This window comes from Etheostoma cragini, chromosome 12 (assembly GCF_013103735.1).
Source record: "Etheostoma cragini isolate CJK2018 chromosome 12, CSU_Ecrag_1.0, whole genome shotgun sequence".
Classification (NCBI taxonomy): Eukaryota; Metazoa; Chordata; class Actinopteri; order Perciformes; family Percidae; genus Etheostoma; species Etheostoma cragini.
This window is the reverse complement of record NC_048418.1, coordinates 1,039,770-1,050,883: the sequence shown is the minus strand read 5'-3', so window position 1 is coordinate 1,050,883 and position 11,114 is coordinate 1,039,770. Positions and strand designations below refer to the sequence as shown.

General features: G+C 44.4%; 1 protein-coding gene across 1 annotated transcript in view; it reads right to left on the bottom strand.

Moving 5' to 3' along the window:
• lrrc6 (leucine rich repeat containing 6) overlaps positions 1-11,114 on the bottom strand; it is a 26,888-nt gene that overhangs the window by 15,152 nt on the left and 622 nt on the right. Inside the window, exons 2-4 of the mRNA XM_034887374.1 lie at positions 10,300-10,472; positions 9,686-9,906; positions 8,785-8,958 (exon numbers count right to left, since the gene is read on the bottom strand). Of these exons, the coding sequence (XP_034743265.1) occupies positions 8,785-8,958; positions 9,686-9,906; positions 10,300-10,472 (568 nt within the window). The remainder of the gene's footprint in view (positions 1-8,784; positions 8,959-9,685; positions 9,907-10,299; positions 10,473-11,114) is intronic.

Below are 11,114 nucleotides of genomic sequence, written 5' to 3'. Positions count from 1 at the left end.
GTGCACCATCCGGGTACTCAAAGTGCACCATCCGGGTACTCAAAGTGCACCATCCGGGTACTCTAACTGCACCATCCGGGTACTCTAAGTGCACCATCCGGGTACTCTAAGTGCACCATCCGGGTACTCTAAGTGCACCATCCGGGTACTCAAAGTGCACCATCCGGGTACTCTAAGTGCACCATCCGGGTACTCTAAGTGCACCATCCGGGTGCACCATCCGGGTACTCTAAGTGCACCATCCGGGTACTCTAAGTGCACTGCATTTGACCGCACTTTGACAATGTGAGCGCACTATGTACTCAAAATGTTAGTATAAGTACAGAAGTGCGCGATTTGAGACAAACCACTGGTCTAAGATTGGTGGAGAACTGGTCTAAACTGAATAATTAACTCTGAAAATGAGCGTCTCCAATAAACAGACCACAATATTAAGTATTCATAAAACATCTGTGGATGGAGCTACATCCCTCGCGCTTAAATCAAGCCCCACAGAGCCTTTTCCTACAGACCACCACCTGAAGACTTCACCATCTGCCGGACAACCAGTGACTCCATTAACCACATCACGCAGGCAGGGAACAGGGTCCCTCTATTAGGCCCTCGGAGCAGCAGATGATGGAGTCGGCGGGGGGATGTGTAGCGCTCTGCGGAGGGTCACGGCCTTCACAACATCTCCGCCTGTCGTTGTTGGAATCCATTTTAAGATCTTATTGTTTGTTTTTAAATCTCTTAATGGGCTGGCACCATCATCTTTATCTGATATGCTGATTTTGCACGCTGCAGGTAGAGTACTCAGGTCCAGGACCAGGTGTTTTTAGACCGTCCAAGATCCAGACTGAGACCCAGAGGGGACAGAGCTTTCTCAGTAGCAGGTCCAAAGTTCTGGATCTCTCTCCCTCTCAACATTAGAGCAGCGTCCTCTATTCAGAGCTTTAAATCACCTTCTAAAAACTCATCTTTTTGCTCTGGCTTTTAACACAAGCTGAGCTGTGACATTTTATTGTTGTTGATTTGAATAAAGTTTTATCTTTTTTTATTGTTTTTGGCACATTCTGTTTTATATGTGTTTTTTCCTGTTTTTCATCATGCTTTTATCTTAAGTTGCTATCTATATTTGTGCAGCACTTTGGGGCAGTAGTGACTGTTTGTAAATGTGCTACAGACATACACTTTGACCTTGACCTTGACCTTGTGTATCAGCCACAGAGAGAGGGAGTGTGACAGCACGCGTGTCAGTTGGCTGAACAGACGTTGGGGGGATGTTGAGAATATGTCTTTATTACAGCTACCTGTGATGAGTTTAGGTGGTGCTGCGGAGGCTCCTAACACCGTCAGGGTTAATAGGTCCATTAGCGTCGACTCTAACCAACCGTTAGTGTGTGTGAGACACTTTTTGTGACGCTTTTCGACATTATTTTGACACCATTTCAACACTTTTTTTTAGGCTTTTTCTGCGCGTTTGAGATACTTTTTGTGACACTATTTTTTTACAGTTTTTGACACTTTTTAACGCTTTTTTGACGCTTTTATGACACTATTTTGACACTTTATTGTTTTCTAACACTTTTTTGATGCTTTTTGACACTATTTTGACGCTTCTTCTACGCGTTTGAGATACTTTTTGTGACACTTTTTTGACACTATTTTATCGCTTTTTTGACGCTTTTGTGACGCTTTTTCATCACTTTCTGACACTATTTTGGCTCATTTTTTATCACTTTTTTGACGTGTTTGAGATGTTTTTGTGACGCTCTTGACACTCTTATCGTTTTTTACACTTTTTTTTACCCTTTTTTTAACACTTTTTGGCGCTTTTATGACACTAGTTTGATGTTTTTTTTACGCGTTTGAGATACTTTTTGTGACACTTTGACAGTTTTTTATCGCTTTTTGTGACTCTCTTTGTGACGCTTTTTCAACACTTTCTGACACTATTTTGGCACTTTTTTCATCACTTTTTTTACGTGTTTGAGATTTTTTTGTGACGCTCTTGACACTTTATCGTTTTTTTGAGGCCTTTGAGATACTACACCACTAGTTTTACACTATTTTCTTTTTCAATATCATGTTCAAGAAACCTCATTTACATGAAATTATATATTATTTTGTCTTTTGTCAATGTTTTTTCGGGGGGGGAATAAAACACCCAAAATGTTACAACGATTAATCGTGCAGGCCTAGTTAAAACCGTTCGGTGTCCCTTTTCAACGCCTCAGGTGCGTTAATCCATAAATAAACAACTTATTCTGAGAACAAATAAGCCGTTGCCACAACTCTTGCATGAAAATCAGAGAGCTCCACACATTCGGAGACCCTATGACAAGAAGCAACGAAGCTGTTCTGGTGACTTGTGGTTTAACACCTCACCAACACACGTTATGTTCTGCTTTCCTTTAGTTTCCACCCGTCTGTAATTCACTATTTCAGCAGCCAGCTGGATTTAATGGAGCAGGGACTCCGAATAATAGACACCGGCCATCTATTGTCCATTTCCACCAACAAATTAGAACAATTTGGCTGATAATTTGAGGTTATTTTCCAGGTGATCTGTGAAGACGGTCAGCCGTAGTGAGTTGGGGATGAGTTTGGGTGAGACAGAGGGCAAGTATCCACTCCTAAACATGAAACCATAACCCATCTTCATCCATCTGCCTCCCAACCTTTTCCCTCCACCCCCCTTGAAGCCATGTACTGGTGACTTGACTTGTCAAGGTCTCAGTGCAGCTCCCTGCTCTCTAACTTCTTTATTTTGGAAGGAGGTGTGACAGGGCGTCTATCTATCAAACAGCTGAGTCATGGGGACATCAGGACTGACAGCTTTACTGCCGGTCTGAGTGTCCAGCGCTGAGGACAATCTGGTCTGACACATCTCAGTTAGCCATGTACGACTGTCTGCAGAGAAGCATTAATATGCACCGGATTCATCTGCAGACCTGCGATCACTGAGCAGAAAACACCGTCTGAAAGAGTGAACACATACAAGTATCTGGGCGTTGTTTTTAACGACAGGCTAACATGGTCTGATCTTGTTGACTCATTGATGAAAAAATGAAGTCCACGGGTCTACTGTATGAGGAAGTTGCAGTCCTTTAAGGTGAACACAGATGTGGTTAAAAAAAAAAGTATGTCAGTCATATGTAGTGTTTGGAGTTACTGTGTGGTGGGGGGGGGGGAATGCTGGGGTAACTGAGAAGGCCAGAATTGATAGAGTGACTAAAAGGGCTGGGAAAATGGTGGGAGAGTTAAATACAGTTGATCAGGTATATGACGATCATCTGGTAAAAATGACTCAGAAAATAACGATGGACCCGGGTCACCCTCTTCATGGTAATCTGTCCGGCAGGGTCATAGAGCGTAGTGGTAGGCTAAGACCTCCTGTGGTAGGCTAAGACCTCCTGTGGTAGGCTAAGACCTCCTGTGGTAGGCTAAGACCTCCTGTGGTAGGCTAAGACCTCCTGTGGTAGACTAAGACCTCCTGCGGTAGACTAAGACCTCCTGCGGTAGACTAAGACCTCCTGGGGTAGACTAAGACCTCCTGTGGTAGACTAAGACCTCCTGTGGTAGGCTAAGACCTCCTGTGGTAGGCTAAGACCTCCTGTGGTAGGCTAAGACCTCCTGTGGTAGACTAAGACCTCCTGCGGTAGACTAAGACCTCCTGCGGTAGACTAAGACCTCCTGCGGTAGGCTAAGACCTCCTGCGGTAGGCTAAGACCTCCTGTGGTAGACTAAGACCTCCTGCGGTAGACTAAGACCTCCTGTGGTAGACTAAGACCTCCTGTGGTAGGCTAAGACCTCCTGTGGTAGGCTAAGACCTACTGTGGTAGGCTAAGACCTCCTGTGGTAGGCTAAGACCTTCTGTGGTAGACTAAGACCTCCTGTGGTAGACTAAGACCTCCTAGGTCACAAACTGGGGGGTATGCTCTTTCTTTTATCCCTCAGGCTATACACAGCACATCAAGCACTTTAAACTTACATTTGTATGAGTTTTATGTTTCATTGTATTTATGTATAATATTGTAGTGTATTTGTGGTATTGTATTTAAATTCTCTAGTTTTTATGGGTAAGATGGCGAGTGTGAGCACTGTAATTTCCATTTTTATAGATGAAATAAACTTGACTTGACTTGTCTGAGTTATACTGCGTCTGAGTTATACTGCACACTCACTGCCACAGTCAAGCACCTTAGGGTGGAGCTCAGACCGCGTTCAGACCTGCAGGAAAAATCTCAACCCTCTCATAGATTTGAATGGACCATCCCAAGGCAGATACAACCACCAACACGGGGTCATCCCATTGTTGTAGTATTATAAGAACTAGATACAGCGTTTGAGGTGGAGTCCCGTTCATTCTTCATTTGCTTGGTGCAATGTTTCCCGAACCTAGGGTTGGGACCCAGAATGGGTCGCAGACGCGTTTTATTGAGTAAAATGCATATCAATCTCTGGCTTTTGGATTTTAGCATCCCTGAAAAACAAATACAGAAACAGACTAAATGCTCAGCATGAGCTCAGAAGGGCACTTTCAAAAACCGAACCTAGACTAGATCAGCTGGTTGATATCTCCAACCAGACACACACATCTCATTAAATTCAACTCAGCATTATTTAAACAAATGTTGGTGTTGGTACTGAGGGATGATGGGAGGGGACAGACACACAGAAAGGAGAGTAGAGACCTTTTCTGTTTTTGTTTATTTTTATATGGAATAAATTTAAATTCCTGGTTTGTTCCGTCTTTTTGTCCACAGTTGTAAAATGTAGATGTTACAATGATTCATGGTGTATTTTTGTAAATGTGGGTCCAGGGGAGACACCAAATTTCTCTTTTGGGTCTTGAGCTGAAAACGTTTGGGAACCACTGGTCCATAGTGGAACATGAAGCCTTCGTGGACCCTGTTATTTTGTCAATAAAAGGTTCAGCAATCTACAATCCATAGAAACAGGCTAGAATTAGCATTATTCTGTGTTATAATCATGTTTAATAGCTGGTGTCACGTCTTTATTCAAACATTTAACAACACACCACATGTTATCTCCTTTTGTGTGTCTCCACCCGTCCATGTTTCCCACGCACATTAATTAACTGCACCCTGTTGTCAGTTTTCCTCGACCTTTCAGGCTTCTGCCGTGTGTTCAGGCTGCAGGTTGGACTCTTCCTGCAAATTCATCTTTCCTGACAATCCAGTGACTGCTCGACTGCATGCGTCATGTCAGCGCGCTCTGACAGCCGCGTGCAGGGAGCCGATAGAAACGGCAAAACCACATCACCCCGATTTTATGCTTGGACAGCATGCAGGCCTGGGATGTTTTTATGTGATTCTGAGTAGGCGGAGGGATCTGTCACTGGTCGGCTTCTCAGCCACTGGGTTGATGGCTAGGGCTACTGCAAGGGTGTGAATCGGATTTCTTTATAATAGAAAGACGGTTCAATGGGCTCCTTCCTCTTCCTTTGTAATACCCCCCCCCCCCGACAAATACTTGCACCTAAAGCCCCCGACACACCAACCAGACGGCCGTTACTCGGCAGAAGAGCCAGTCGGATTGATTAGTCTCCCCGAGTTGGTCATAAAAAGTTCCTCTGAACACACCAAAGCAACGAATAATCTGTATTGTTGCCCAAAAATTAAAACCGGCCGCTGATTGGACGAACGCATCACGTGGGTCTGGTTTCTCCAGAAATTCAAAGCTAGACTGTCATGGCGGCTCGATCAGATTACAGTCTCATATTTTATTCAAATAGTTCACCGACAACGGGTTTCTGGAGACATTTTAAGGAGAAATTGGCCGTGCAGCTGCTGAATCTGTCTTCATCACACACACACACACACAGCTGCTGAATCAGTCTTCATCACACACACACACACACACACACAGCTGCTGAATCTGTCTTCATCACACACACACACACACACACACACACACACACACAGCTGCTGAATCTTCATTTGAGATCCACAAAGATCAGCTTAAGAGATTTTCCTCAGATTTTTAGACTCCAGTCACGCTCATCCCGCTCATCATTTCCGAGTGTGTTAGAGAGCGATGAAGCACAGTGAGAAGACACACACCTAATTAACACCCCGGCACGAGGGTAACCTTAAGGGTGAGCACTAATTAGCAGCGAGGCGGGAAAATTAATTATTTCTTTTTTAAACACTGTGTCAACTCACTACCAGCCAGTCTGAGACATGCTTCCGTTTGATTGGTGCACACACAAAAAAACGCCTGACTAACAACACCGTACGAGGATATCGGCCGTTTGTTCCTCCCCTATAATACGAGGTAGATGCTAGATCGGATCCGCTAGACGTCAACGTCAAAGGAGCGTTATTATGGATCCCATAGAACTTCAAGGCGAGACTCGCCCTAGCAGCTCGATTGGTAGGGCTAAGGCATTGACCTCGAGTAGTTAGGATAACCGATTGGTCCGGGGATAGGACCTGAACAAATGGACGTCTGGCCATTGGTAGCGTGTGAATGCTATTGAAAGGCGGGTCTTGCCTAAACCCAAAAATCTACCTTTAACATATGAAGAGTATTCACAATATATCACAGATTTAAGTTAAGTTTTGTAGTTCTGACTCTCTGGCTGCAGTTTCCTGTCTTGGCCACTGGGTGTCGCTGCATCACCAACTGTTATCCAGCTAAGAGGCTCAGTTTCAACAGAACAAATCAGCTTCCAGAAACCCTTCAGATACACTCTGATCAATATCTGCTGACACACACACACACACACACACACACACACACACACACGCACACACACACACACACAAGGTGGGTCTTGCCTAGAAGTTGCGTGGGTTCCATAATAACGCGTAAAAGGGTCAGACCGACTGTTTTTTGGATGTCAAAATCCGTCGAAAAAGTAGACACAGTTCTTCTTTTCCGTACATGTTTTGAGCCACGTCAACGGTTATATTTACCTCTTTTGCTGGAGATGCTCTCCACACGACCCAATACCGGATATGAAGATGGATAGATGGATAGAGAGAGAGAGAAAGAGAGAGATAGATGGATGGTCTTTTATATTTTTTGACAAATCTACCTCTTCTAAATATTGGGGGGGGGGGTACTAATCCCTCTGCATCCCCCCTGAAGTCTACACCTATGATTGGCATCCTCCAGCTCGTCAGCTGATTCTTCAGTCACAAACGTCAGAACTAAATCCTCTGTGACCCTCTGAACCTGGTCCCGTCTGCCCCGGTTACAGCACGGCTCGTTCTCCGCTGCAGGAACAAACCTGAAAACTCCTCATTAACCCGACAGATGAACCTAGACTGAACGTCCTCTCATCTGTATTTGCTAACTGTGTCGTGTCAAAGCTTGATATTTATATCTGTTTTTCTTGCTGTTGAACTTCCATCCTGTACGGAAAACAAATCACTTTAAACCTTAGCCAGGTCGCCAATAAGGGGACGGATTGATTTATCTATTCCCGCGGTGATTAGTTAAGAACGCAGAACACATGTTAGCCTCAGCACATTGCAGAGTCATTGTTCATGAACATTGATGTGAAACCTAAATTGAAGTACTTGGGTAAATACATATAAAACTGTATGTGGGCACTCCAGCAGTGTTAGTCTGTTAAACGAAACGAGTCTGTGTTGCCTTATTTGACAGACGTCTATGCATTTACCTGCCATTTCTGACAAATCGATTAACAAATATATTATGTTTGAGTAAATAAATCCCTAAATAACAAAACTGGTTAAGAAAAATAACATGTGTATATTTACATAAATCATCGGGAGAGTCCAGTACAGGACGATAATACTCAGATTTGCCTTTGTTTTCTAGTTTACGTTCTACTTGTTCAACGGTTCTTTGATAAATTGCTCTTAAACAGTCAGAAGGGATTCAAAACCCTAAAATAGTCTCTCATTCCCAGACTTATCTCCACAGCGCTTTAGAGTAAGGTCTCCGCTACAGACACATTCTGGGATTGGGTTCAAAAACGAACGCTCTGGGTTGTTTGCATCTCTTTCGCACAATCAAAATTGTCTTCAAAAAACTGCCAATTTTGGCACGTAGCTTGTTAGCTTGAGGTTTGTTGCTGTTTCCGGTAGCGAAGCGATTTGGACATTGGCACCACCCAGCGTGGAAGCAGACGGATAAAGCATCCGGCGCATGTCCGGCTTCATGCCGGACGTGATGTACGGGTACAGACTAGACATCTGATAACTTAAATTCTTCATCCGGTTAAAATGGAGTTAAAAAACACCAAATTTATAAAAAAAAGTGGCTTGAAACTCGATTAAAAGTCGACTTCTGACAGCTTCTGGCAGATAACCGCAGCCCTGACGCATCCACAATTTGGATAATACGACTAAAACGTGTCGTTACCTTGAATGTACATGTACGGAAAAGAAGAACTGTGTCTACTTTTTCGACGGATTTTGACATCCAAAAACTAGTCGGACTGACCCTTTAACGCGTTATTATGAAACCCACGCAACTGCTAGGCAAGACCCGCCGTGTGTGTGTGTGTGTGTGTGTGTGTGTGTGTGTGCGTGTGTGTGTTAGCAGATACTGATCAGAGTGTATCTGAAGGGTTTCTGGAAGCTGATTTGTTCTGTTGAAACTGAGCCTCTGAGCTGGAGAACAGTTGGTGATGCAGCGACACCCAGTGGCCAAAACAGCAAACTGCACTGCAGCCAGAGAGTCAGAACTACAAACCCGAGACTATTTAGCAGCGGAACCGTGGCTCTGTCCTACCTAAGTCTTACCTACTGCACCTTTAATGGGATCAAATCTTCATCTTGAATAGAGAGAACTTACTTCTCCTTCGCTTTCTTTTTCTCCTCCAGGTGGCGGTGAACCTCTACACGGGATTCAGGAGTGAATGAACACGGCGTTTCCCAGAATTCCTTCTCCCGCCGCGCTTCATCCAAGTCGAGGTTCACCACGTTCTCCTCCGTGTCCTGGTTCTCCTTATTCTCCTCCAACACTGGGCTACACAGACAGAAAACATCCAACCCTTGAAACAGACATTATGATGAAGATTTAATGTTTTATCTTTCTTAAAAGCGCCGCCGGGTGCAAGATGGAACACGAAGAGTTAATTAAAATGCTTTTTTTGGTTTATTTCTCATAGAGTCTTCTCACTTACAGTTTTCTATGTGAAAACTCTGCTTCTGGTAATCAAAATGTACTGTAAACCTAAATCGATGTGCGTGCCAGATCAAATTTTTGTGAGGGGACAGATTTGGCCCGCAGGCTTTGAGTTTGACCCATTTTCTTTAGACAAGGGACCCCTTGACTGAGAGAGACCGATCATGGACCCCATATCAAATACACTGTATAAATGAAGTTACATATTAAACGGGGCCTATAATTACATGTGGACGGCCTAAAACCTTTATACCTTTTAGTGCAAAGAACACTGAACCATCAGAATAATAATCCTTTCTATGATTTTATAACACGTGAACCTTTAGGATGAACTATCTGTGGAAGTCTTTTCCCTCCGAATAGGCTGATTTATATACTGCATGCTTATATGTCGGATTCATGTTAAGGGTTATTTTATTCAAATTTTTAAAAGAATTAACAATAATTTGGTGGTGCCCCTCCCCCTTGCTGTAACTCTGAGGACCCCCTAAGGGTCCCGGACCCCTGTTGAAGGTCTCTGCTTTAGACCACGTCTGTCAGCCTCCAGGCTGCTGGCGTTCGTACTCACGCTGTGTTGTTGATGTCGGTGTACCAGCGGCCATTGAAGCCCGGCTTCCTCTCCTGGTTTCCTTTCTCCTCTCCTGCTTCCTTCCTCTGCGCCTCCTCTCTCTCCCTGGCTCTCCTCTGCAGGTAGTCCTTCTCCTGCTCCCAGACCTGTCTCTTGGCCTCCTCCAGTCCCTGAGAGGCGGCGATCCTCTCCGAGCGTCTGATCTCCGCCCCGTCCAGAAACTGAGGACAGAGATTAATTTGATTCAATTTTATTGTTAGTTTCAAATCATAACAAGAGTTATCTGAGGATACTTTACCGATAGAGCAGGGCTCGTAATCACACACAGGCCTGAAATACACACACATGCTCAGGACCTGATGCACTAATGGAGTGATGTCAGAGTGGGGGGGGGCTGCCAGCTGGACCAGCACCCTGAGCTGTTGGGTTCGGTGCTTTGCTCAACAGCACCTGGCAGCGCCCAGGAGTTGAAGTGGCCTCTCTCCAGCCACCAATCCACACTGCATACTACTTGATCCATATGGGGGCTCTGAACCAGTGACCCTCCGGTTCCCTACCCAACTCCCTACTGACTTCGCCACTGCCACCCCACTGCACCCCCCCCCTCAAGTCACCTTGAGCTGGGGCAGGGAGGCGACCACGTACTGCCTGTAACCCTGGAACTCGGAGCAGGGGTTCCCCACCAGAAACAGCTCCCGGAGGTGCACGTTGTGTTTCAGAGACTCCACGCTGCTCAGCCGGCCCACAAAGTTCACCGTCAGATCCAGTTTCTGGAGGCTTTCGCAGCCTGAAGCGACAGGACAAGAACACCCAAAACCTTCATGTACAAAACCGCTTACTGATTCAAAAGTTTAAACTACTTCAATAATTAATTCAAGATGATTTAAGATGTTTGTCAAGTAGAAATGGCAACATTTATATACAAAATAAAAATAAAAATATACAAAAATACAACATAATATTCAAAACTGCTTAAACTCCTTTTTATTTCAAAAGTTAAAACTATTTCAAAGTAAAAACTGCAGATCCGCTGTAACTCAGTTCTTTTAAGTCAAGGCTGAAGACATTTGTTTTTGATGTTGCCTTTCTTAAAATGGCTGTTCAAGTCTTTAATGTTTGATTTCTTACACAGCATGTAACTTTTATTCCTGAGTTTTATCTGTTTAACTGTGTTTGTGTAAAGCACTTTGAATTGCCCTGTTGCTGAAATGTGCTCTACAAATAAATCTGCCTTGCCTTGAATAATTGATTCATGTTTAAGATGTGTGTCATCAGGGCTGTGGTACTCGAGTCCGGTCTTGGACTCGAGTCCGGACTCGAGACCGTTTTTCTATGGACCCAGACTTGTCTCGGTCTCGCTACTATTTGGACTCGGACTTGTCTCGGTCTCGCTAGTATTTGGACTCGGACTTGTCTCGGTCTCGCTAGT